General features: G+C 42.7%; 3 protein-coding genes and 1 non-coding gene across 8 annotated transcripts; 3 read left to right on the plus strand and 1 right to left on the minus strand.

Moving 5' to 3' along the window:
- The first annotated feature begins 1,509 nt into the window (after positions 1-1,509).
- mrps12 (mitochondrial ribosomal protein S12) lies at positions 1,510-3,012 on the plus strand. 3 transcript variants are annotated; one of them, XM_071470236.1, is made up of 4 exons: positions 1,549-1,729; positions 1,891-2,009; positions 2,277-2,327; positions 2,555-3,012. In XM_071470236.1, exons 3-4 carry the CDS (start codon positions 2,279-2,281, stop codon positions 2,935-2,937), a joined length of 432 nt encoding a protein of 143 aa, XP_071326337.1. In that variant the 5' UTR covers positions 1,549-1,729; positions 1,891-2,009; positions 2,277-2,278; the 3' UTR covers positions 2,938-3,012. The 3 variants fall into 3 exon arrangements, with proteins under 3 accessions (XP_071326338.1, XP_071326337.1, XP_071326336.1); XM_071470237.1 differs by lacking the exon at positions 1,891-2,009 and having other exon boundaries at positions 1,510-1,607; XM_071470235.1 differs by lacking the exon at positions 1,891-2,009 and having other exon boundaries at positions 1,550-1,729.
- Positions 3,013-3,439: 427 nt separating this feature from the next.
- LOC139613516 (zinc finger protein 271-like) lies at positions 3,440-11,525 on the plus strand. Of its 3 annotated transcripts, none has more exons than XM_071470230.1 (9): positions 3,440-4,412; positions 5,684-5,796; positions 6,456-7,159; positions 7,567-7,884; positions 8,598-8,709; positions 9,363-9,649; positions 9,776-9,877; positions 10,034-10,220; positions 10,734-11,525. In XM_071470230.1, the coding sequence occupies exons 2-9, from the start codon at positions 5,733-5,735 to the stop codon at positions 11,363-11,365; spliced, it is 2,406 nt and encodes an 801-aa protein (XP_071326331.1). In that variant the 5' UTR covers positions 3,440-4,412; positions 5,684-5,732; the 3' UTR covers positions 11,366-11,525. The 3 variants fall into 3 exon arrangements, with proteins under 3 accessions (XP_071326331.1, XP_071326330.1, XP_071326329.1); XM_071470229.1 differs by having other exon boundaries at positions 3,442-4,402; XM_071470228.1 differs by lacking the exon at positions 3,440-4,412 and adding an exon at positions 4,433-5,390.
- A 145-nt stretch (positions 11,526-11,670) lies between these two features.
- tmem116 (transmembrane protein 116) lies at positions 11,671-24,544 on the plus strand. Its single transcript, XM_071470233.1, has 11 exons — positions 11,671-13,915; positions 15,112-15,158; positions 15,520-15,583; positions 16,097-16,228; positions 19,880-19,984; positions 20,561-20,610; positions 20,726-20,809; positions 21,015-21,150; positions 21,254-21,398; positions 21,518-21,597; positions 22,574-24,544. Exons 1-11 carry the CDS (start codon positions 13,835-13,837, stop codon positions 22,742-22,744), a joined length of 1,095 nt encoding a protein of 364 aa, XP_071326334.1. The 5' UTR covers positions 11,671-13,834; the 3' UTR covers positions 22,745-24,544.
- Positions 18,404-18,475, minus strand: trnae-uuc (transfer RNA glutamic acid (anticodon UUC)). Its single transcript has one exon. It is a non-coding gene; the product is annotated as a tRNA-Glu (tRNA).
- Positions 24,545-26,968: the final 2,424 nt, after the last annotated feature.

Genomic DNA, 26,968 nt, shown 5'->3' on the forward strand with positions numbered 1-26,968 from the left:
GCTGTGAAGGACGAGACCTTCGACTGGAGGCGCAGCTCTAACGGGTCTTTATCAGGCTGATTTCACTGATCACCATCAGTAATCTGTGGACCCAACTGTCAGCTGCTCTCAGGTCTGACTCTGTTCAGTCTTTGGAAAATGTGACACAGCAACAAACAAACAGTGGTGGAAGTATTCACATCTTTACAGAAGCACCAATACCAGAGTGTAAAAGTACTGTGAAAGTCCTGTATTTAAAATCCTGTTTAATTAAAAGTTCAGAAATATCTGCGATAACATGTATTTACAGTCACCAGTGTAAAAATTCTCCAGTAAAATGACCTTTGACAGATTATTGACACAGTATCTGATCATTATCGGATCATTGATCCTGAGTCATTGTTGCTTCAGCAGCATTTTACGGTTGCAGCTGTTCCAGGTGGAGCTGCTCTTAACATGAAAGTAGTGCAGTAAAAAGTATAATTTTCCCTGAAATGTGGCAGTTTTAGGTACAAGATCCCAGAGTATTTATGTACTATAAAACTGTTCTTAAGTACAGTGCTTGTACTAAGTAAAAGTACTGCATTACATTATGTTTCTGTATACAGAGGAGTCAGTTTGAGGTTTTCATATAATTGGTGTGAACTGAATTTGGTGGAAAAGTACATTGCATGGTCATAAACCGACAGGTCAAATAAAATTAATGAAATTAAGAGCTCAAGGTCCACTCACCAACCGTTTCAAGGACTTTCAACCACATGTCACGGTCATCAGCACATGTTGTGTAACTCAAGTTAGTCACGTCTCTATGTAAGTGAAGTAAAACAAAACTAAGAAAAACAGGTAAAAGGACCAATTTGACACCAGGAGGCTGTGCAGTCTGAGTCTGAACCTTCCTCAAATCATTTCCATCTGATTTAGAAACATATGTGATACAAATGTACAATAATAACAACAATGATATTGTTTTATGATGCATTTAGGGCTCTGAACAAGATGCTTGGGTGACTTTCTGCAGACGACCCTGTAACGTCCTGATGACAGAGCAGCTTTATCCAAGTTCCTCACAACATAAAGAGAAACCCACCGAATAACATGAAGGGACGTCAGAGAGTCAGAGTCCTGGGGAAGATGCTGGAACTGCAACATGATGCCAAAACCAATCTGTAAATTCAACAATGTGTGTGTTGACAGGACCATAGCTGTCCATTCTGTCATTAGATTTGACCTATTGTGTGATTCTCCCCTGCATGAAGCTGAGGTGAACAGTGATATCTGAGATTTTACATTGTTTTAATTTTACTGTTGATTTGTCTTTTAATTACATTTTAGTCAAATTGCTGGTTTTATGTAAATGTTTTCAGGATGAATCATATTGACGGTCAACCTGTTTGTCCTGCACAAAGAATCCAAACCTACAACTGCATCATGGGATCGTTTACATTTTGTTTTTCAGATCAAACGATGAAAAAGACTGATTCAAAATCTACTTTAAAATGCGTGTGTAACCACTTCTCATTAAATACACGCCTCTTATTTTGGTGGGAGAGGAAATCCGGAAGCACTCTTAAGTTGCTAGAATAACATCCGGGTGACAGGGGTCGATGTCGCTCTCGCTGGGCTGTCAGGTCTGTGGTTGTTGTTTTTTAATAAAATGCGATAAATAGCTTCAGGTTCGGGGTAAAGTTGCGTTTCCCGCCCGGATATTCTCGGAGACTCTGTCGCTGGTGGTCCGGGACTCTCCGAGCAGGTCTGTGGATCAAATCACACTTAACCTCCGGTGTGTCGTTAGCTCACATTAGCTTCTAGCCAGGTTGCATGGAAGAACAAGCACAAGTTAGCATTAGCACGTAGACTGATGTGTTCTTTTAACTTCCCGGTAAATCTCACAATATCTACCCACAACTGCAGCTTCCAGCGTCCCCGGTCTCATCAGTGCAACTGACGGAGAACCGGACTCCATTCACAAAGTCTGAGCTTTTAGAGATCCTCTTTCCCAGGAGGCCGTGAGCAGCGTGGAAATGACCGGGGTCCGTTTTACTTGTTACATGTAGAACATCTGAATTCACGACACTTCACCTCAACTTCCAGTCTGCAGTTCTGTTCCACCAGCGTGTGTTCAGCTGTCAGAGTGGTACACATATTGTAATACTGTATAATACTATGTGATGTACTCGGCTCTCGGTAAAAACGTGCCTCAGGTGAACCTAGTCTTGTTTCAAACAAGCCTCTCTGAGTCTTCAGTGGCTTTATGCTCTGCCTGCTGTCCTCATGTTCTCTCCTCTGGGCTGTTTCAGGAATGTCTTCGCTGTGGAGCCTGAGGCCAGTGCTGACATCACTGTGTCAAGGTGCGTTTACACACCTGCACATTCAGTCTGCTCTCAGCTGCACAGTTCACCTCTTTAACCCCAGTGATATGGATGTTTCACAGCATCTGACAAATAACTGATCACAATCCCACAGTCTCTGGTGTCTAACAGTAAATCTGTAGAGATGGACGTTTTTATTTTCTAACTTTCATATTAAAGTCTCTCTTCTTTAAATTTGGAACGTTTACACTTTTCCCTCTCTGCAGCCTCTCAGCATGCCTATGCCTGGACAGGCCCCCTCCTCTCCAGGACGATGGCCACCCTCAACCAGATGCACCGGCAGGGGAAGCCCAAACCGCCTCCTAAATCTGTTGGCGCAACGTTCGGCCGCCCCCAGCTGAAAGCGGTGATCCTGAAGACCATGATCCGAAAACCCAAGAAACCCAACTCTGCGAACAGAAAGTGTGCTCGGGTGAGGCTGTCTAATGGGAAGGAGGCGGTGGTGTTCATCCCCGGGGAGGGACATAACCTGCAGGAGCACAACGTGGTGCTGGTGCAGGGCGGGAGGACGCAGGACCTGCCTGGAGTCAAACTCACCGTGGTCAGAGGCAAATATGACTGTGCTCACGTGGTGAAGAAGAAACAGTAGAGAGAGAGATGGACTGTGTGATGGAAATGTTTGTCAGTGTCACAGCTGCTTAATAAATGTGTGTGCTCTTCATTATGCCATCGTCTGGGTGACTGTCTTAATGGGGAAGTCAGGCTTTTACTAGAGAGGCAGGTAAAGGCATCACATACACTGTGTGGCCAAAAATATGTGGACACACAAACATTGCAGCCACATACAGCAGTGTAACGTGAGCCTGTCGCCATGGTCACCAGCTGTTGAAACCTGTTGCAGGGATTTGCTCCCATTCACTGATGTTGGTTGATAAGGATGTGTTCATGTCACGTGGGAGAAATCGTAACTATTCCCATCAACTTTTGAGTCATAATTATGATGAGGAAAGTCATACCTGCCTTAGCAGTGCGGTGGTATGGAAATGCATGAAAAACCCAAAATATAGACGCCTCATGTCAGTCAAAGACGCATTTATTGTATATAGTGTTATATTACTAAAGCTCCCTCCAGTCTAAAGGCAGATGTCCATGTGTTTGTGATTATAAAGCAGGTCTAGGTTCTATATTAATACTGTGAAAGTATCAAAGCCTCAGTCCACAGAGAAATGCACACAGCCTGGATTCAGACACTGAGCCTTAAACTCACCGTTTAAAGCTCTGGTGTTGCAAAGGTGTAAAATGAAAATGACAGAAATGTCTCAAAACGGCTCAAAACTCTGCACAGATCTTTATCATTTACTTTAAACTTTACAAACTTTAAAACTGTCCTGTTTGTTAGCAGCGGTGTTTTAAACCCAGACTGGACACATTCAGTGTCTGGAACAGCAAAGTGATTCCCCTGATCTTCAAAATATCCACTGCAAGTTATTTATCGCTTCATTGTGAACTCTTTTGTTCCTGCCAGGATCCTGTAGAAGGATGTTTTCCAGGCTTCTGATTGGTCAGTAGTTGGTCTGTTCTCCGGTAACAGGTGGTCCACCGCCGGTGTCTGTGGCCTCCGTGACCCCAGGCCCCGCCTCCTGCTCGGCGGCCGGGCAGCGTCCTCCTCCGGTGTTGCTGCAGTTCGTCTCCCCGCCGCCAGCGGCAGCACTGAGCGGCCGCGGAGTGAGGAGGACGTGTCCGCCATGTTTCACTCGAGGTCTAATTTACCGGCGTCTCTTCGGACTAAATTGTGTTTCGGTTCATTTAACTACGCCTGACGTCGACGCAGAGTCGCCTGACGGGCTGCTCGGAAGGTCTGCTTTTCTCCTGCGGATTAATATCTGTACCAGCGGCCGGACACAACACTCCAGCAGTAGTAAACACCGGAGGTGGGCGTTTTCACCGGCCACAGCCCGGGACCGCGGTCCGGGGACTGACCTGCAGCTAGCGAACATTAGCGGTTAGCATGTGACCCAGACGAGGGGTCTGCTGCTGGGGGATCTCCGGGATTGTTTGGCGCCATGGTCCGTTTCCCCGCTACAGAAAGTGACGGTCGGTAACGGTCGGTAACGGTCGGTAACGGTACGTGTTTATCGTGTTTCTGTGAAGCTGAACGGTTGAGTGAACGGTTAGCAGGCTAACTGTTAGCTTCAAGGAGAGAAGCGCCGCCGCTGTGAGACTGGAGTCTCTGCAGCGAATCGGTTTAATCAGTACACAATGAGCTGCATCTAACGAGCATTGCTATTCATTATTACATTTCCGGATATTTTCTCCATTAATTAATTAATGGAGAAAATAATTAATATTGTATTAATATTGTTTTGTGCAGAAAATCGTGAGTAACGTCGATTATAATTGACACTTAAAATGTTTTTTGTAAAACCAACTGTCTGCAACCCTACAAATATCCAGTTAAGTATCATGTACAGAATAAAGAAAAATACTTGGAAAAGTCTGATATTTGTGCTTTGAAAATAAAAGTGTTAGTCGATTAATCGTTGCAGCTCCACACAGAGCTGTGAGAACACGATAATGAACAGTTAAAGCTCCTTCAGTCACAGAAGTGAACTTTAACCATCTGTAAACTGCAGTGTTAGCTGTAAACTGGAATGGACTACACACCGTATATCCCTGATTTAACACTTGAGACCTTTTGTTCTGGGTTTGTTTTTCCTGGTTTTAGTTCTAATGAAGTGAAATCTTGAAGTGTACAATATTTTAGATGAATCTCTGCCTTGTGGCAACAATTTTTACAAGGCAAGTTTATTTTCAACAGCAATCAATTCAATTCATTTACTTCACACCGATCATAATAAAATACAAGTAAGAGCCTGCAAACATGATTTTAGTAGTAGATCTGTCCCAGACCAGCGGAGAGGTCTGGACTCTGGACACCAGAGACCTGTCCTAGACAACCTGAGAGGTCTGGATGCTTCAGAACGGAGCACCAGATATAAACCAACAGTAGTATTTTAAAATCAGGTCTTTGACACAAAACAAAACAAAGCCAGTGTAAAATCTGAGAGATGGACTGATGTGGTGTCTTCTAGTTTTAGTAAGGTAAGATATTTTGTTTTTTGATTCTTGTACACTTGGATGTATTAGTATGTATATGTATACAACACTGACATCAAATAACACCAAGACTGAGACTTTGCCACTGTTTGAATTTAAGTGGATGTAATTTTCTGTGCTGTGGTTCGGTCGAAGTTCTGACTGAAAAACATCAAAACAGTTGTTTAAGGCCAAAAGAATCTTTTTGCACCTCTTGTCACATCTTCAGCAGGGGTTTGGTATGGAAGCACTTGACTAACATGCTAATTAAGTCTAGTTTCTAATGGTTTTTGTTTCAGAGGCCTTGAGGAGCACCGTGCACCTCCAGAAGGAGCAGAGGATGAGGAGATGAATGGAGTGAAGGTGGAAGCAGAGGAAAGAGGAGAGGAGTGTCAGCAGCTTCCTGCTCAAGGTCAGAGATGGACACCTTTATCAAAATGTCTCAGGATTTTGCTGTGTGCTGTTATTTTATTTGAAAATATTATATACACAAAGTGCTGTTCATTTTAAAACAGGAGAAGAACTAAAGAACTGTGTTTAAGAGAAGTTTACAGTCCTCACAGCTGTGTGTATATATATATATATATATATATATATATATATATATATATATATATATATATATATGATATTATATCATATAAGATATTATATCATATAAGATACCTGAGAACTGATGATCTAACAACACAGATTATTCATTATCCTACAACTTCTCAAATGCTGCCCCACACCAGGCAGAATGTTATTGTTTCACAATAAAAGTCTTACAGCTGCTGGGATTTTGACCAAACCTTGAAGCCGTGTCTCTGCTGCAACACAGGAAGACGGCCCTGAGTAAATCAGTGATGGTGGTCGTGATTCTGAGCTCTGGGACCAGACTGACTGTCGTCTCAGGGATATGACACAGTGTGCATTCAATTCTTATGCAGACAATTTTGTCTGTTCGGCAGCAAAGTTCAGTTTAATATCACAGAAGTCTTGATGCTCACGCTTCAGTGGAATCAGACGTGAGGCTGAATCTGTACTTTGACATCACACAGACATTAATGTCAGCCTCGTTTCCTACAGGAGAGGAGACGACTCCAGACACCGAGATACCACCTTCACCGGAGGAGCCTGCGTTCAAACAGAGCAGCTGTCAGTCAAAACGCTGTCATCGCTGCACAGTATGCAGCAGGGAGTTCTCTCGTCCGTCACGGCTGGCGGATCACGTGATCACGCACACGGGCAACAAACCACACAGCTGCTCCGTGTGTGGGAAGTGTTTTACAAAGAAGATAAACGTGGTGGTGCATCAGCGGGTTCACACTGGTGAGAAGCCGTACTCCTGTCCAGACTGTGGGGTCAGCTATGCTCAGCTGGGCTGCCTGCGGCGCCACCGGCTCCGACATGCCGTGGAGAAGCCTCATCACTGCTCGGTGTGCGGGCGAGGATTCATTCAGCGGCGGCATCTCATACAACACGAACGTACGCACACCGGAGAGAGGCCGTTCTCCTGCACGTTGTGCCCCAAACACTTTGCCTCCAGGACGGGCCTCAGCGACCACCAGAGAACCCACGGAGAGGAGAACCTGCACTGCTGCTCGTTCTGTGAGAAGGTTTTCTCCACGCCGTCGTCCTTCAGGGATCACGTGAGGATCCACATGGGACAGAAATTGCACCCCTGCTCACGGTGCTGCAAGAGCTTCAACCGGCCAGGCCTGCTGAGGAAGCACCTGCAGAAACACGCAGAGGAAGAAAACCTGGTCACGGCTGAGGATGCTGCCAGCAGCGTGAGTGACCTGTCAGAGTTCTTGTTAGTTTCCTCTAACCTGAGCCCAGAGTTCCCAAATTACAGTTTTTACGCAATTACGCTCTTCTGAAGTGTTGTTTTGTGGTCGAGAGCAGGTGTAAGGTGTTCACATAGTGCTGCCGCTGTCAGGAGGCGGGAGGGAATCAAACCCACACACAGTTTACACAAAGACGCACAAAACAGTACAACATGAAGGCAGCCCACTGTGATGATGTACACAAACACTCTGCACAGGCTCACACCAGTCAGGTTGTGTCAGATACTGATGAGGTAAAGTCAGCGGCTCAGTGCAGACGACGCCTTCAGAAGAAAAATCAAGATGTTCTTTTGTTGAGCTGATCTCTGTAATTACTTCATCAAATGATTCCACGTCGTCTCCAACATCAGGGGGAAACGCCTCATCGCTGCTTCCTGTGCCACAAAGATTTCTCCTCCGCCGAGAAGCTGCAGCAGCACCTGCAGCTCCACCAGAGGACCCTGCAGTTCGTCTGCGACATCTGTGGCCGGGGTTTCGCCAGAGCGTCGCGGCTGAAGGAGCACGTGAGATCTCACACCGGGGAGAGACCGTTTCAATGCGACGTCTGCAGGAAGCGGTTCTCCATGCTGCGAGTGTTCAGGAGACACCAGAAGATCCACAGCAGGGAGGGACGCGACCCCGCCACAACCCCAGACCACTGCTCAACGCTGTCCGGAGGCAACCTCCAGGTGAGTTCTCATCGGGATGCATCACAGTAGAGCTGAAACAATGAGTCAGTTACAGTTAGCTGATCAACAGAAAATGAATCTGCAGCCACTGGTTCTAGCTTTGTTTCTCTGGTTCATGTTGAACTGAATGTTTTTGGGTTTTTGACTGTTGATCGGACAAAACAAAGAAATTACAGACTAACCAAGAGACGAGTTAGTGTTAACGGTTAGTGGCAGCTCAGGGCTTGAGCCAGAACATTAGAAGAACAGAAGCAGATGCAGGAGACCAGCACAGTCTCCAGACCTGGACCACAGGGCTCTGTGTGGACAGAAGCAGACCACAAGGAGTTCACATGAGTGGAAACATCTGCAACAGACCTTCAACTTTCTGAATGATGTTCATTTAGAAGACAAAATGAGTTCAGCTGCTGGAGGAGTCAGACATTTAGATTCAATGATTCCCTGTTTTTTTAAATCTCCAACTGTTAATTTGTCCTGTGCTTTAATTTTCAGAAACTCAGAGACACTGAATTCCAGTGTATTCCAGTGTATTCTAGTGTATATACCTTTGACCAGCGGTGTCACAGTTAATGACTGGAATTCAGACTTTGCTGTTACATGACTGAGACTGCGACTAACATTTAATTTTTCTTTAAACTAAATACAGCAGACTTGTAAAACATGGGGCCTTTACTGGATATGAATGAGTTGATCTCATCTGCTCTTTGACACAGGAACCTGATCAGCTCAGTGTCTGCAGTGTGAAGTCAGCAGGTCCTGATGGTCTGAACGAGCTGCAGGAGCTGAAGGTCGAGTACAGAGAGGATGTGGTGCATTCACTGCCTGGTGAGAAACTGGATTTTTCTGTGGCTGCACAGAACCACACACACTTCAAGACTATATACAGTGAAAAAATCACATAATACTAAATCACGTTTATGCAGAGTGGAACTATACAGATGAGTTTACAACGCTACCATTTGTCTGTCAGTCACAGCACATTTAAGTCCTGATAAACCAGAGATGTTTACAAGAAACAATTTAAATTCAGTTCCTCCTTCCCAAAATTTTCATTTAATAAAGAAAAAAACAATAAACCAACAATAAAGAAAACAAAACTATAAGTTGAAGCTGCTTCTTTTTCCCACATTTTTTTTTTGGGCAAATTTGGTAAATCTTTCGGTTTATATTTAATCTACCTGACCTGCAGAACTTTGCTTCATCTTTCTTTATATTTTTTTACGTTTATTGTTATGAACTAAAACACCAAAGCTTCTGATTCTGATTTCAAAGGTAATGAAAAATGTTCAGAGAACCCAAAATGTTGTTTTTGATGCACCAGAGTCAGTAGCATAAAATCTGACTTTAATATGATTTTAAGTATGAAATAAAGGACAAAAATAACAAAAGGATGATCTAACATTCATTCTGAACTAAATCCTGTCTGAGTCCTGAGCTTCATTCCTCTGTTCATCTCTTTTATTCTCTCCGTCCTGCAGAGGGGAAGAAGCTTCACAGCTGCTCTGTCTGTGGGAGGAGCTACTCGAGGCCGTCCAGACTCAGAGAGCACTTCAAGGTCCACACCACAGAGAAGCTGCACCGCTGCTCGGTGTGTGAGAAGGCCTTCACCAGCACCACCAACCTGAGAGCGCACGAGAAGATCCACATGGCCGACAAGCCTCACCCCTGCAGCATCTGCCCCAAGAGCTTCCTGAGGCCCTGCCTGCTCCGCAAACACATGAGGATCCACATCAGGGACGGCCTCATCGCAGACCCGGCCGACAGGGTGAGTCCTGAGCAGAACCTGAGATGAGACTGAGATTGTCTGTTGGGCCTGCTGATGCATTAGTGTCACGTCAGCAAGTGGAAGGGCGTGAATTTTAAAATGATGAGAGGGTGTGGTCTGTTTCAGGAGTTCTGGCTCAACATTCAGACTGTGGAGGAGGAGAGAGAGGAGAAGGGAGGGGTGATGATGAGGATGAAGGAGGAGGATGAAGAAGGTCTGGACGAGCAGGTAAGAAATAGTTAGTTTGTGTTTTTAAAGAGGAGGAAATCTTTTAAAATCTTTGAGATCATGAGACGTGGTTGAAAGCTCAGGGAAATGTCAGCCAGCTGCTCAAAGGCATCTGGTGGCTCCTCCATGAATTAAATGTGTCTAACGATCCTCCAGGACTCAGAAGACCTTTTTACCACCGCACAGTCCTTCATCTCCAAATCCAGACCTCTACCTGGTAACCGTGGCGACCATGACAGTTTACTGTTGAAGGAGGACGACAGGGAAGAAAATGAGGAAGGAGACATCAGCGGTTTGATCAACTCTGATGGAGAGCAAGAGGACTGGAGGCCAGTGTTCATCGGTACGTCACTGCAGTTAAAATCAAATCACATGAACTTGACTTAATTTTCCACCCACTTCACCGACCTTCTACTTTACTCAGATACGGCTCTAACACTTGTCCTTCCTTTCTTTACTTACTGCACTCACTTATCTTCTTTACTTTAGGTCCCATCCAGTCTAAAGGTAGATGTCCATGTGTTTGTGATTATAAAGCAGGTCTAGGTTCTATATTAATACTGTGAAAGTATCAAAGCCTCAGTCCACAGAGAAATGCACACAGCCTGTATTCAGAAACTGAGCCTTAAAACCAGCCGTCAGGACTTCTGGAACTTTGTGATGTCACAACAAAGCAGCCACCGGCCTCAGGCATGCCCCAAGCCCCGCCCACCTGCACGCACCATCCAACCATCTTACATCTAGAGAACATGATCTGTAGTCTCTGTAGAACCACGTCTGTTGTGACACATTTTCATCAAAAAGGTCCTGTGATTTAGATTTTGAACTTTGCTGTACTCTGATTTCTCTCTGACAGAGGCTGACGGCCGCTCAGAGGTGCAGGCAGACGGCGGCGGGGATGGTAAAAGGAAACACTGCTGTCCCGTGTGCGGACGCGACTGCTTCAAAGCATCAGCGCTGCAGAAACACCTGAGGATCCACTCTGGCGAGCGTCCGTTCCAGTGCCCCACCTGCAGGAAGAGCTTCACCCAGCAGGTCCACATGACGGAGCACCAGAGGATCCACACCGGAGAGAAGCCCTACACCTGCAGCGACTGCGGCAAGAGCTTCACCTTCTCCAGCGCTCTGCGCCGCCACCAGCGGCTCCACACCGACGCTCGGCCGTACCAGTGCACCATCTGCCAGAAGACCTTCAAGCAGCAGAGCTCGCTCAAGAGCCACCAGCTGACACACTCAGGCGTCCGCTACCAGTGTCCGCTCTGCAGCAAGAGCTTCAGCCGCGCCCTCGAGCTCACCTACCACGTCGACGTGCACTCGGACACCCAGCCGTACTTCTGCGACATCTGCAAGAAGAACCTGAGCGGCGCCAGGATCTTCCGCAACCACATGAAGAAACACGAGTCTCCGACGTCACCGCTGTCGCTGATGCCGCCGCCACGAGAAGGACCAAAGGAAATGGAGACGATCGGACAGTCGGACAGACACTGAGTGTCTTTAAAGGACAGATTCCTGCTTTTCCAAGTCTGTATTAAGTCAGTCAGGTGTCCACATGAACACACACCGAGAACCAGGAAGCAGAACACAGACTCATGTAGATGAAAGAAAACCGTCAGCTAAATAACACCAATAAAATATTTTGTTGCTTTTATTTTTGTAAAAATTTTTTTTGGGTTTCTCGGGGAGACGGGGGTCATCTGCAACAGGCAGAAATACAAGTTGATCTGAAGCAGATCTGAGGCTGCAGCTGTGTGTGCAGCACCGAGAACACACAGCTCCGTCTGTCTGTGTACAGTCTGCAGGATACTCAGATGTTGGATTTCTTATCATTATAAATTCATTTCTGATTTACTTCGGACAGAAAATGTCTCTAAAACTCCTCAGTCTCCACAAGCAGCTGCTGAAATGGTTAAAAAATATATTTATATTTTTCATGCCTGCGTCAGATTCAGCACTGAAGGCATCAGTGTTGTGTTGCTGGTGTGATGTCACTATGACATCAACAGGTCTTTTCTCTTTTCTAGATCTTGTCACACAGCCGGTGGGTTCCTGACCTGACTCATGAAGGAACCTTCCACAGTTGGAGCCTGTTGTTCCCTCCACAGTCAGGGCTGTAACCTCAGAGGCTGTGTGACTCAGCTGAAGCCTGAAGTTCAGACCAACACAGACAGAGGATTTAGTGGATGTGGAGTGAGTCCTCCATCACTTCCATCCACAGAGTTTCAGGAAGCTTGATTAAGCAAAACCTGTTTCAATGCACATACAGATGTGTGAGTGATGTTTAAAGACGGACTTGTAAAAAGAATGTGAACTGGTCCTTTAACAGGAGGAACCGTGTAAAGACTCAGTGTCGATGTCCTTCATCATGTTTCAGATGTTATCAGCTGAGTCACAGAGAAACTGAACGACTGTGGAGGCTGTTAGAAGGTCAGCATTCAGTCAAGTACTAGCCTGGAGTCAGGATGTGGTTAGCCTAGCTTAGCATAAAGACTGGACACAGGGAGAAACTGGGAGGCTGGTTCTGTTTAACTTGTCCACAGGCAAGAGTGTAAAGGTCCCAGTGGTTGTGGTTGATGCTGGAACTCTGTCAGGTTGAAGAACAGAACACAGAAGAGAACAGAGACTGTTGATTGCTGAGCTTCAGCTTTACACACATTGGTCGTTTTATTTGTGTGTTTCCAGCCTTAATGCTAAGCTAGGCTAACAACATCCTGACACCACATGACATTACCTCTGTCTGAAAACAGTAAGATTTTATTTCCTGTGTTACTGCTGTGACGTGAAGTGTGAGGCCTGCAGGGGTTCGGTGCCTTGCTCAAGGACACTTCCTCAGGTTGATCAGTCGACCCAAAGACAGTCTGCGTTTACCCACGAGGCCTTTCTGCTGCTACTGAGTGTGTCTGTGTCTATATCATTACAACCCTGCAGGTGGAACCAAAGGGACTGAAAGTGTCTGAGCAACAGATTCACATATTTACACTTGGAATCACTGAAACTCAGTAAAGTCACTCAGACGTCTGCAGTTGAGTCATCAGCTGTTTGACCTTCAGACCACCTGCTGTGATCTGAAGGTCAAACAGTTACAGCATGACTGAAGGTCATGACCTTCAGTCATGCTGTAACTGTTTGTCTGTTTTAATTTCTGTTCATTTCGCTGCCAGGCGTCACCAACAAGGTCTCACACTCTCTGTCATTTCTGCAGAGAAAATAAAAAATAAAATCAAAATTAAAAAGGTTTCCACTCACCAGGAGTCAAACTGCAGCGGTCTGAAGATTCAAAGCTCATCTTGACCTTTGAAACAAAAGTTGAGAAAACATCTCACCACAAAGTCCACATTCTCACTTCCTGTGTGTGGGTCACTTGCTGGTCGTCACCTGCTCATCCACCTGACTTCAGGAATCAGGAAGAAGAAACATTCATAATGAAACAACAGAGTCAGGAAGTCTAAAGAGCACATTCACAGATGGGCGGTAAATAAATGACAGAATCTGTTTATTGTCCTAATTAAAAACTTCATTAATGAATCAATTGGTTCAACAGAAAATGAAGCAGCAACAATTCTGATAGCTGATTGTTGGTTTAAATCCTCTGGTTCCAGCTCCTCACGATAGTTTTCTTTGTTTTTCTATGACACTGAAACAAACGTCTGAATATTTACAGATGTTGACAGATGTTTTGTTTTAGTGTCGGTGTCATTAAAGCCACAAACGTCCTGATGGTTTTTCTGTTCTGACGTTCGTCCTGAGGGTGGCACTAGAGAGGCAGGAGTCCCGCTCTGGTCTGACTCCAGCCTCCTGGTCCAGCTCCCACAGGGGGCGGGCTCAGAGAGAGATGGGGGCGGAGTCAGTGGCTGCAGGTTAAAACCTCCTGTCAGGCTGCTGCATGTTTAATCTGACAGCTTCAGGTGCAGACTGCTCCCTGATCCTCTCCTTCACTTTGAGCCCTGGTTTTTCTGCATCATGGCGGCTGCACAGAGACTCCAGGAGATTTTCACCAACAGCACAGAGAAGAACACGACCGGGGCCCACGACTGGACAGAGGTGAGGGTTCAGCCTGAGGCTCAGAGTCCAGGGAGTCGAGATTTATTTCAGTACAGAAAATTCACATTATTGTTATGATGCAGTGTCATTTTATTTACTGTGTTATTGCATTAACGTGAGCAGCAGCAGTTAAATGTTGGAGGTGGAGCTCACTTTATCTCCTGTTAGATAATTATCCCAGTGGTTCTCAACCTGAGGGTCTGGACCTCCTGAGAGGTCACAAGATAATCAATCAATATACAAACAGATCAATAATAAGATTAAATCACCTAATGGATGAGGAGATTGTTAACAAGATAGAAAAATATACATATTTCCATTGTACAAATTATGTTTTTAGGACTTATCAATTTTTTTCTTTTTTTTATTATAAACAATAAAGTTTTACATCATCAGGCCTGAAAAACTCATTTCAAATAAAATGAGTAGTTATTAGTTTCATCATGTTTTCATGTCATATTTTTATTTGCAGTGTTACTGGTAACTATAGCTGCCAACGAGTGGAAAGCAGCAGAGGCCTATGTAAAGTACCTTTATGTTACTAAAGTGCAGTATTTGTACTGTGAATGTACTTCATTCTCCAGCGCTGAGGACCGAGTTTAAATTAAAGCATCGTTTAATGAAAACATCAGGAGCGATTGGTCAGGACCTGCACGTCTCTCTCTCTTTTAGATATTAATAAATCAATTTATTTAGTCCAGTCAGTTTATATATGAAACAGTTTAGCTGATAAAATACTAAAATGTTCATCACACGTTCACAAAAGCCCAAAGTGTCGACTTCAAAAAATCTATTTAACATGAAAAAATCACAGTGATTCAGTTTGAAATTAACCAGGTCAGAGCAGAGGGAGAGGTCAGGGACGACTTCCTGTCTGAGGTTTCAGTCTCTGGGGTTTCACGTCTTGCCCACGCTCAGAGTCTCCGTCTCTATTTTTAACACTTTCACACTTCACATCTGCAACTAACACAGAGCTGAGTTTAAAGGACGAGTTCAGTGTGTGTCAGCCTGATGCCACAGAGCTCTATTGTCTGTTGTGTTGTTAGAGTCGACACTTCCTGCTGCTGAACCTCGAGCTGCATCGTTTCAGAAAAACTCGTTTCTAGTTTTAAGCTGTGACTTTGTGTTTTGCTGCTTTGAGCTGTGTGAGCGTGGCAACACTGATGTTGACCTGAGCTGACGTCTCCTGTCTGCAGGTGTATGAGGCCGTCAGGTGGATCCAGCTGGTCATGGCTCTGCTCAGGTCAGTGGCTCTCACACAATTTCAATTTTCAAGATTCAATTTAAAGATTTTTCACATTTTAAATCAGAGACTCCTCCACATTATCACATCTGGGTAATTCACTTTGCTGGGGACCAGTGGGAAAGAGGTGAGAGGTCAGGGGTCACAGCAATAGAACAATAGAAGGAAATGTTCCATTCAACATGAAATGATCTGATCACAGCTCAGCTTTAGTTCCTGAAGTTTCCAGAAGCAGCGTAAACAAATCATTTTTACTGTAATGACGAACTCACCACAGAACCTGTTTGACTGAACAGTAAACGTGATGATGAAATGAAAACATGATGAAGTCTTTTTGACGCCTGTGGGATCTGGTTTGCAGCGTTCTGGGCTCAGGCTCCATCATCATCTGTGTGATGTCACAGAGACTCAGCCGGACGCCGGAGGTCAGTCTCTCTCTCTCTTCTCTGTTCTACATGTTTCTGCTCAGTGACACTCGCTGACTGAAGCGGATCAAATGAGAGTGGACATGATGTGAAGGGATGTTCACTTGCAGGACGAGTGTGATGATGAGATCTGTAGATGTTGAGGAGTCACAGTAAAATTCACACATGGAACTTAAACGTGTTCATGTTACTGCACAGAAGCAGTTCTCTCATCATCTCTGAAACCGACTTTTCCACTGATTTTATCCACAGTCTCAGTTTGGGTTTTTTTCAGGTTCACAGAAGGTGATACACAAACACATGCTTTAAATTAATATCTGAGCATCTTTTCACAAACACACAATCTTCTTGACCCATAATTTGAGTTATTTGTAGTTTTAGTCTCATTCATAAAAAAATGTGGAAACTGATGTAAACTGGATCAACAGGTTCCAACTTCCTTTACAGTAAGAAATTCATAACAATTCACACTGTACTGTGTGTGTGTGTGTGCGTGCGTGTGTGTGTGTGCAGCTGCAGCCTCTGTTCCTGCTCAGCGTGTCCGACCTGCTGCTCGCTGTCTGCTGGCTGATCGGAGCCGTTCTCTTCTCTAAACACTGCAACAGCCTGAACACACACTGTTACAACCTGCACACTGTGGAACAGGTAAAACACAACACACACACACACACACACACTCACTCACTCACTCTGATTCCTCCGAGCCACAGAGTTCCTTCATCACCATGAACACACACTGTAGTTTACTTAGACTCACTCCCACACACACACACACACACACACACACACACACACACCGTCCTGCTGCCACAAACACTCACATCAGCACCAAATGTGGATTCATCCACCACTGAAAATAGTCCCCAATAGTCCACAAATCCATGATGTCCTCCTGTTTGTTTGATGAAAACCACAGTGAGAAGTTTTGTGGGAAATTACTGAGATATTTTAAAAATGAAACAATAGATAGATTTGTGAGGTGTTTTTAAAGATTGATGTCTTCAGGAGGAACATTGTTTGCTTGAACTCAGATTTTATACTGTTCAGATGCACTGATGACACAGACCAGGACATGGTGCCTGAAACCTCTCGGTGCTTCAGCTGAGCTATATGACTGTGACTGTAAATGTGGTCTGAGCTCTTCCCACTGGTGTAAAACACCCTCAGTGGGTCTAACTTGTTTATTCAGTCTCACAAATTTAATAGTCAGTAAAAAATGAAAATTTCTGAACCTGTGAAACCAAGATTTCAGGTTTTTAAACCGGCAGCACGAGGTCAGAAAACACAGACAAACCACCCACTGTTCAAATGACAACTTTGTTTTTCCTTCTGGTTTTTTGGGGAAAGTTGTGGGCTTTTAGAATATTTCCTTTAAAGTCAGACAAAATAAGGAACCTTCATATAAAACTTGTTCTTAATCCTCCTGACCCAAAGAGACAAGACACAACTGGATAATCTCAACTTCCTGCTGAGAAATGCACATGAAAACTCCTAAATACACAACCTGCAGGTGATTATTCAAATTAATATTTGTGGCTCTGGAGAAAATAATACATTGAGATTTGTCAGCATTTAAAACCAACTCATAGTTATTCAGAGCAACTTCAAAATCAGTAAACAGAGCTGGAGAGAGTCTGCAGCCGACTGTATCTGCAGTGCAATACAAACACTATCATCAGCCCAAAGATGGATATTACAAAAGAAACAATGTTGTTTATATAAAGAGTAAAAAGAACAGGTCCAAGGACTGAGCCTCGAGGACAAACTGAACAAAGAGCCTAGTGCAGCTCCGTCCGTCCATGAGGTAACTCCAGGTCCAATTCTATGCAACTTAATCACAACCAATGTTTTGAAGTGGTTTTAAAAACAATGAATGGTCAACTGTATCAAATGCTTTTGATGGATCAATAAAAAGAGCTGCACAATATTTCTTACTATCCAAAGTCAAAATGAAGCCATTTAAAACAGGAGTGGGAACAGATTCCTCTTCACTTCTTCCTCTGGTGGAGACATAAAGAAACTGCAGCTCGACTCTTGTTATTAACCTTCTCAGACTGTTGTGGATTTAATGATTATTTTGCGTTGAACTCGAGGACGTTGATATCAGGAAGCTGCAGGTGATCTGAGGAAGTTAGCAGCTGGGGACTCTCACACTGGGAGTTTAACCCCAGTCACCAGTAATCCTGACCATTAGACCACAGGTCACATGACTGCCAGTGTGGGAGGCCTGAAGTCTTCAGAGAAATAACTTATAACAATCAGATGTTATAGGCCTTACACAGAGCTCACTACTCAGGTCTGGGATGTTGGTTTGGTCTCTTTATATTTATCACAGGAGAGTGGACTGGTTCTGAAATCCTGCTCTGGTGTAAATGATCAGATACATGTTGAACCCGGGCCACCTGGGTGAAACCAGGAGTCCTGACTGTTAGACCACATGGGACTAGTTTCTACCTTTAAGGTTTCTCAACCCAACGGGAAACTGTGCTGAGTAACCGAGAGCAGCTTTCATGTGTTGGTTCAACCTTGTGAGATCTGCTATGACTGTGCTTTAATTATCTTTTAGCAGCTGTGATCTTTGTCCTTGTCTCAGGAGTCAGATCTGAGAACTGAGTCGACCACAGTTTAATTACCATGGCAGCCATCTTTACTGTTCATGTCCTGCGTGGTCTATAGCAGCCAGGAGTCCCGAGGTGACCTGGATTCAGCAGAAGCCTTTGAATTTATTACAGAAGGAAACTGTAACATCTAAATCAAATAGCTTTCAGAGCGGACTGGTTCTAAATCCTGCGCTGGTGTAAATAATTACAAAGGCTTTTGTTCCCACACCGGGAGTTGAACCCGGGCCGCCTGGGTGAAAACCAGGAATCCTGACCGCTAGACCACATGGGACTGGTTGGTAGCCATTGAACAACTTTCTTGGGTTTCAAATAACTGCTCCTCCAAAACAGGTCTGTTATATCCAGATATGAAGTTGTTCTCTTGTGAACATCACGTGAACACTTTAATTTATCATCTACTTACTGCGACCAGCTCCATCTCCTGAAAACCAGGAGTCCTGATCTCTGTAGACCACAGGGGCTGTGGTCGCAGCTACCACATGATGATTGTGTTCCAAGTGTTTCAAAGAGAACAACTTCATATGTGGCTGTAACTGTTTACAGTGTAGGTGTTCATCAGAGGAACTGCCGTTAAACACAGCCCTGAAGAATCCTGACCACTAGACCATATGGGACATGTCAAATCTGGAGTCCCCCCACTAATTATAGACACATAATATAAAGCTAATTTTGTCTTGAGGGAACAGCTCTTCAAAGTCCAGTTCACACTAAGGTCTGTGTGGTTTGTGGTTGTTTCAGTTCTTGTCTCTGGTGTCAAAGACTCAACTGATAGACACAGTTCCCTTGTTATAAACATGAAGTCCCCCACCGGGAGTTGAACCTGAGTCACCTGCGTGAAAACCAGGAATCCTGACTGCTAGACCATATGAGACATGGGTTGAGCCTTTAAGGTTTCTCAGCACAGTGGGAAAACCCTGCTAAGGCCTTTCCAGATCATCCCATCAGCTGCCCTCTCTGAAGCTCACACCCTGAGACCCTCAGGAGGAGCGTTGGTGAATATGTATTGGTAAATGTTCTGATTAACTTTAGGTAGAAATAAAATGTAATAACTTGTGATGAAAGATCTGTGGTGCTCTGCAGGAGGCAGACTGATGCAGAAACATCAGCTCTTTGCTGCATATCTGTCACTTTAAAATGCTCCTTCATAAAACATGAGTCGTATTTAATTGGCTGAACATTGAAAAAGACCATAATGGTCCTTTAAAGTCATTTGAAAATGTTTATGCTGCAGTGTCTTATTCAAAGTGCTGTGATAAGTTGGTGGAATATTGACGGGACAGTAAACAGATCCGCTGACTGAAGTGACCCTGTCCTGTCCTGGTGTTTTGGGGCAGTTTGTCCCAGACAACCTGGTTCAGAGCTGATCCTGAACTGGGTCAGCTGGGGAGTGAAATAGAGCAGCAGAACCAGGACAGACCACAGCCTGGACGTAAAGAAGGAAAACAGAAAAACTTCTCCAAACATTCCTGACCTACATCCATTGTTCAGAAGCATCGACCCCCGAGTCGGCTGCTGCTTTTATCCCTGAGGGATGTTTACTGTTCACAAAGTGTGAGCGTGAATGTGACACGAGGGTTCTCGTTCAGAAAAGTGCAGTGAAACATGAACAGTAGCACAAACAAGCAGCTCACAATAACTCCATAGTGACTATATACTGGTGTTTTTGTTCTGTCAGATTCTGTACATGGCCTCCTTCTTCTACACACTCAACTACATGTGGAACCTCTACGCAGGAGTCAGAGAGAAGTTCTACAGCTGCCACGATGGATACCCTGCACAGGTAGATACAGACCACCCCCACACTGACCTCACACAACAAGGCCTTCGTCTGTGTTAGTGCTCCTACTTGTAACAATAAAAAATAATACAAAAGAAAGTTTAAATTCTTGCACAATCTCAACATGTAGTTTATTTAAAATACAACATTTCAATCAAAGACATTTGTTAAACTCACAGCATCATAGCCACAGGCAGCCGGGTCAAAAAGGAGTCAAATCACCAACGTCTGAGACAAACACACAACATAATAACACCCTTAAAGCTCCACACAGTCTAAAGGTAGACGTCCATGTGTTTGTGATTCTAAAGCAGGTCTAGGTTCTATATTAATACTGTGAAAGTATCAAAGCCTCAGACCTGTTGTTATACTTGAGCTCCAGAGAGAAGCCTGAGAGAGGAGATGTAAAACTACACTGAGATGGTTTTTGGTTCTTAAAACCACAGATATATCTTCTGATGGAGATCAACACTCAGATAAAACACTGGAGAAGTTAGAACATGAACCTTTAAATTGAGAATCATACAATTGAATTAAACATCCACAGAATAAAATATACTCTTGTCTTTTTCTCCCCAGTTTTTCAACAGAGTGAGCACAGCTGGTAAAATCACTGCTCTGCTCTCAGGGTGAGTCCAACCTGTTCAGTAACATTGGAGACAGCAGTGACGTTCAAGATAAAAAAAAAACAAAAAAAAAAAAGTAGCACACCTGTAGAATAAACTGTGTTTGACCCGTTTTCAGTCTGATTCCTCTGCTGCTGATGACGCCGGTGTTTATACAAGGAAACATCAGCCAATGTCAAGCCAACTTCAGCGAACCCTACAGGTGAGCAGGGATCCTGTGTGGAGCCGTGCAGCCTGCTGCTCACCTGATTTAAAAACATCTTATCTGCCCCAAACCTTTACAGTGGTTTGAATTCTGCCTCGTGGTGTCGCTCTGTTAAAGTCACTGTTTTCTTCTGATGATGAAAATTTGTGTGATGTTTGATTTGTTTTCCTTTTGACCCTCACTGTGCACCGTACCAAACCAGGTGTCTGCTGCTGCACACTGGAGCACTGTACCTGACCTCCGAGCAACAGCAGCCAATCACAACCTGCAGCCTGCTGCACACCTACAGCATCATCGTCTTCCTCGCCACCTTCATCTTCACACTCGTCACCATCACGGTGAGTTTACACACGTGATGTGATGGTGACATGTTTGTAGGCAGTTTGGACTACAAAACAAATGGCAGCTTCACTTTATATAAATCTCTCTCCCCTGGTTCAGGTGTTCGTGGTAAAAGCCCGTCGTATTTACAGGCGGGCTGTGACGTCAAATGGTTACCTAGGCAACCAACAGCGGACCTCCTTCCGTGTGATGGACAGACGGATGCTCCTGTATCCACTGGTCTTCATCCTTTGCTGGGGTCCAGGTTTGTTTCCTCATCCTAATTCAAATCACCATGGTTACAGAAGTTTGGACATTCCTGATTGGCTGCTGTGATGCAGGCAGAAGCGTTAACCAGTATCTGTTTCTGTGCTGCTCCCTCAGCGGTGGGTCTGGCATCTCTGCGGGTGGTTAAGCCCTCGGCGTGTCAGGGAGAGGCCGGGGTCGTCCTCTACATATCTCAGGTCAGTCTGCTGCAGGACTGTGGGTTTCAATAAGACCTGCTCTGTGGTCCTGAACACACCTGGGATTTACCTGAGTCAGACTTGTATTTGAGGCCGGTCTTTGTTTCTGGTTCTCTCTGTTTGATAAGTATAATTGGTCGTATTTTAGTGTGAAGCCTTGTTTTGATCTTCTCCCTCTTCCTGGAACTGTTTCAAATTAAAAACCCTTCAGCGCTTCACGTGGACATTTGCAGGCAAAGTACATTCAACATGTGGACAGGATTAAAGGCCGACAAAGCAAAGTGCATCTGAATAAATGAATTAAATAGTTTCAGAGACCAAAATCCAGAACAACAGAGTTGAAAAGAGCATGGTTATATTGTTGAATTTATTAAAGTGGTACAATAACTGGCATGAGCATCATGTGACTCCAGGAGGCACCAGGAGTTCATCCACCCTTGTTTTTCCCTGGCCTCTATTTGTTCATGTTGATCACACCCAGCTGTTATTGAAGACCCAGCTTTTAATTGACTCCAGATTTTTGTTTGAGGAAATAATATATAATAATTTGTGATATACAGCATGTAATAAAACGTACTGTACACTGCTTTTAGGGGCCATATTTGTAACTTAAATGTACAGTTTGGTAATATTTAGGTGATGGCTGTGGTTCCAATTAAACCTGATAAACCTGAGGGTTCAACCGATGATAAACAAGTTAATAAAGAAGCGGAAAAAGTATTAAAAATAAAATAATGACAATTATTAGCGTTGCTTTTGTGTTTTTTAAGAAACACTGGATTTGACCTCTTTAAGCCTCTGAAGAAGAAGCAGCACCTGTGGTTGCACTGCTACAGTAACCTGTGATGGGGGGTCAGGACGGGGTGCTGCTGGAACAACTTGAAGAATTGTCCTTTGAAATGAGCAGGAAACGTGATGAAACATGTTACTACTCTCCCTGCCCCAGCAGTGACTTCAGTCCATCCTCTGTCCTCAGGCGTTCACCTCGGCCTCTCAGGGTTTCCTCAACTGTCTGGTCTACGGATGGACGCGTGCACGTCTGCGCCGAGCCGGCAGGGCGGTTTTATCTCGGGACGTGGACACCCAGACGCCTCTGCTGCGATCACAGAAGAAGAGAAGCTACCAAGCGCTCCCCACCATCAGCTGAGAGACAGGAGAAGTGACAAACTGAGACTGAGTAGGTGTTTTCTGTCATCTGCAGCAAAGACACAAAAGGAAAGTCTGAACTTTCACTTTCACTGAGAGGGAAAACACCATGATTGGTACTCTGCACAAGACAAAGACGTCCACCTCTGATCCTGAACCACTGAGGCGAGAAAAAGGGAAGAAGAAGAAGGAGGGGGAGTTTACGCTAAGAGGAAGAACAACATAGAAAACAGATTTGAAAGCGACATGGCTGCATTTAGGCCGCTCCGACAGACCTCACAGGTGTTGTGTGTTTTTGTTCTTATCCAGGTCACATGACCCCTGGTGGCAGGGTGGATGGCACAGTAGCAGGTTTGACATGTAAGAAATCTGACACAAAAAACTCTCAAATGATGTCAAACGCTGAAATAGCTTCAGCCTGTGACAGAAACACAACAAAAAGATATTTTAAATAGTTTTAGTCTGAAAACTAATTCATAATTTTAGAGGTAGAAACTCACTTTAAAGTCATTTTTGCAGTTTACATGCACCAGAGAAATAAACACTTAATTTTCTACGTTAAAAACCCCAAAACATTTCATATTGATATCAAGATGAAAAGTTGTCGTCCTGCACATTCAGAGACGTTTGGTGTCTGAACAAAACGTGACAGGATCATAAAGGGTTGTTTATTTTCTGTAATAATCCCAAAGACAAAAATCCCAGTGGCTGTTGGTGGAGGGAACCGGGTGAAGGTGACCTCAGGGCTGACACAAACATGTCATCATTGCAGCACCCTGTTTAGTGTTGTGAGTTTTTGGGGAGCAGTGTGTGTGTCTTGCAGCTGAATGAACTTGTTTGCATTCTGCATTTTGAGCAAATTATAATTCAAATATCTGCAAGTATAATGATGTTATTGGGTGTGTATGAGTAAAAGGTCAGAGGTCAACTTGTCAAACATCAGAATCTACAGGATGATAACAATGAATTACTTCATGAACATGTGGTCTCAGAGGTTTTTACAACCCTCCACTCTGGGCCCAGTTTTCCCCTCATCGTTGTTGTCGTCCTGCGTAGCTGCTGACCAACCGTGCAGAAACTCACCACATGACCTGCGCTTCATTCACGGATAAGCCGTGTGACGCAAGAGCCCACTGGCCTCACTCATTATGTGATGTGCTGTTTGGTGGGGGGGTTGTGTGTTGTGTGTCACCCAATAACATGATTATACTTGCAGGCTCCACCTCCACCCCCACCTCCCCCTTGAGCCTGGGCGTTTCGCCAGAATCTGCAGAACAATGAGTTTCCTCTTCAGTCAGACCTCAGCTTCTGTGAAATACTGAAGTTCATAACGTCACTGTCCCTGAAAATCACAACTACCGTCTACAAACTGAGATGTCACCTGCTTCTGTTATCGCTATCATTTAAAAATAGAATACACACGCATACACACACACACAACTTTTGTTATTCTGTTACTTATTATTTGTATGTATTTGAGTTACTTAAACTAAAAATATAGCTTCAGCCTCCAAATATACTTTTGTACTTTTACTATTTTTACACTGTGGTACTGGTAAAGATAAATACATGATATCAGCATCAGATATAAAGAAACTGTAGATGCTGCAATGACACTGACTGAATGACAATAATAAAGATATGTCAAGAAAGATAAAATTAACGTTCATTATAATAAATGAAAGTCGAACACTGTCAGACTTTCACACTGAATATACATTTATAAGTTTGTCTGGTCTGTTCTGTTGTTGGGGTATGTGGGATGCTTTCAAAATGACAGTAAAATAATTTCTTATTCTGATCCTGATTCTGACTCTGAGCTAAAATAGCCTTCATTTGCCTAGCCACTGTAGACAGTCTGACTAATCAATAACAGAAGTTTACAGCCAATCACATGTATTATTTTTAGCTTGTAGGATTTGTCTGTAAAATGTGATCACACCAAGGTAGGAAAATGTTATCAGATAATAAGGTGTAAACATTTCATAATATGCTAAGATGATAAAATGTCATAGTAAAGTAAGGTATAAAAATTATATATTATAGTAAGTATTATAGTAATGTCATCGTATAGTAAGTTATAAAAAATGTTACAGTATGGTAAGGCAAATAATTTCATATTTAGTAAGTTATAAAAATGTTATAGTATAGTAAGGAAAAGGAAAAGGCCATAGTATAGTAAGGCAAAAAAATTTCAAAGTACAGTAAGTTAAATTTTTATAGTATAGTAAGGCATAAAAATTCCATCGTATAGTAAGGTACAAAAATGTCATAATATAAGAAGGTATAAAAATGTCACAGTATAGTAACGTATAAAAAATGTTATAGTATAGTGGGGTAAAGAAATCTTTTAGTATACATTACTAAATGTATAGAAAAAGTGATAAGGTATAAAAATGTCAGTATAGTAAGGCAAAAAATGTTATAGTATATTAAGGCAAAAAAAATGTCATAGTATCGTGAAATAAAAAATATTTCTTACTATAGTAATGTATAGAAAATGTGATCGTATAATAAGGTATAAAAAATGTCATAGTATAGTGAGGTATAAAAATGACATATTATAGTAAGGCATAAAAATGTCATTGCATAGTAAGGTATAAACTATGTTATAGTGTAGTAAGGTATAAAAAATGTCACAGTATCGTAAGGTATGAAAAATGTCACAGTATGGTAAGGCAAATAATGTCATAATATAGTAAGTTATAAAAATGTTATAGAACAGTAAGGAAAAAATGTGTCATAGTATAGTAAGGAAAAAAATGTTATAGTATAGTAAGGCAAAAAAAAATGTCATCGTATAGTAAGTTATTAAGATGTTATAGTCTAGAAATTTATAAAAATTCCATAGTATAGTAAGGAATAAAAAATGTCATAGTATAGTTAGATATAAAAAAAAAAAATAATCGTAAGGTATAAAATATGTCTTAGTATAATAAGGCATAAAAATGTCATAGTATAGCAAGTTGTATAAAAATGTCATAGTATAGTAAGGCAGAAAAAATGTCATAGTAAAGTAAGTTATAAAAAATGTCATAGTGTAGTAAAGTATAAAAATGACAATATCGTAAGGCATAAAAAATGTCATGGTATGATACAGATTGAAACATTGAGTATATTAAGGTATACACTCAATATAAAGTAGAGTAAGGCAAAAAAATGTCATAGTATAGTGAGGTATAAAAAATACCATAGAATATTAAGGTATAAAAATGACAGTATATTGTAAATTGGAAAAATGTCATAGTATAAGCATAGTAAGTTATAAAGATGTCATAGTATAGTGAGGTATAAAAATGTCATAGTATAATAAGGCATAAAAATTCCATTGCATAATAAGGTATAAGAAATATCATAGTATACAAAATTATGAAAATATCATAGTATAGTTAGGTATAAAAATGACATAGCATAGTGAGGCAAAAACAATGTCATAGTATAGTGAGGTAAAAAAAAAAAAATTCATAGTGTAGTAAGGTATAAAAATGTCATAACAGTAAGGTATTAAAAATGTCATAGTATATTTGGGCATAAAAAAATGTTATATAGTAAGGTATAACAAATATCTTTATATTTCAGGGTATAAAAATGTCAGTATTGTGAGTTATGAAAAATGTTTTAATATATTAAGGGATAAAAAAATGTCTTGATATATTATATTATATAAAACTCCATATTGCAGTACCGGGTATCCAAATGGCATCTTATTCATTATTCACCATAAATACTTTGAATGAGTAACTGGTCGCTATCATTGTAGTCTAAGCTGTTCCCTAAATATGTGTGAGCATTAAAGTGATTGGCATAGGCATTGGGGTATTTTCTCATCATGATCTAGCTTCAGATAGTCTGAAATGACTACATGTATTGATTAACTGATACTGTGCTATCACCACCACCAAACCCAGAACTGTCAAAATCAAGTCAATTTATTTAGATCACAAATAAATCACAACATAAGTTATCTCACAGAAAATCTTCATAAAAAGCAGTGGCTTTGTCCAAGCATCCAGAAATCACAGCACACCACTGTACATCATCAACAGTCTTCACAGTCTTCATTTAGGTATTACACTGAAAGTAGCCTGTAATACTGTGAAAACATCAAACATCTGTAATGCAAATATTACACTGATATAACCTTTTCACTGTTAGCAGGTTACCATATATATATATGTCAAAATATTACTATGCTATTGCTAAATAGTTTTGCTGCATTGCTGTA

This window comes from Trachinotus anak, unplaced genomic scaffold (genome assembly GCF_046630095.1).
Source record: "Trachinotus anak isolate AG129_WGS33_773 ecotype Australia unplaced genomic scaffold, CSIRO_AGI_Tana_v1 ptg000032l, whole genome shotgun sequence".
Taxonomy (NCBI): domain Eukaryota; kingdom Metazoa; phylum Chordata; class Actinopteri; order Carangiformes; family Carangidae; genus Trachinotus; species Trachinotus anak.

Coding starts and splice junctions, on each gene's coding strand:
- mrps12 (XM_071470237.1), top strand. CDS start 2,279: ATGTCTTCGCTGTGGAGCCTGAGGCCAGTGCTGACATCACTGTGTCAA. Junction 2,328..2,554: donor GCTGACATCACTGTGTCAAG/GTGCGTTTACAC, acceptor CCCTCTCTGCAG/CCTCTCAGCATGCCTATGCC.
- tmem116 (XM_071470233.1), top strand. CDS start 13,835: ATGGCGGCTGCACAGAGACTCCAGGAGATTTTCACCAACAGCACAGAG. Junction 13,916..15,111: donor GGGCCCACGACTGGACAGAG/GTGAGGGTTCAG, acceptor TCCTGTCTGCAG/GTGTATGAGGCCGTCAGGTG. Junction 21,598..22,573: donor TCGTCCTCTACATATCTCAG/GTCAGTCTGCTG, acceptor CTCTGTCCTCAG/GCGTTCACCTCGGCCTCTCA.
- LOC139613516 (XM_071470228.1), top strand. CDS start 5,365: ATGTGGTGTCTTCTAGTTTTAGTAAG. Junction 7,160..7,566: donor CTGAGGATGCTGCCAGCAGC/GTGAGTGACCTG, acceptor CTCCAACATCAG/GGGGAAACGCCTCATCGCTG. Junction 9,650..9,775: donor TCGCAGACCCGGCCGACAGG/GTGAGTCCTGAG, acceptor GGTCTGTTTCAG/GAGTTCTGGCTCAACATTCA.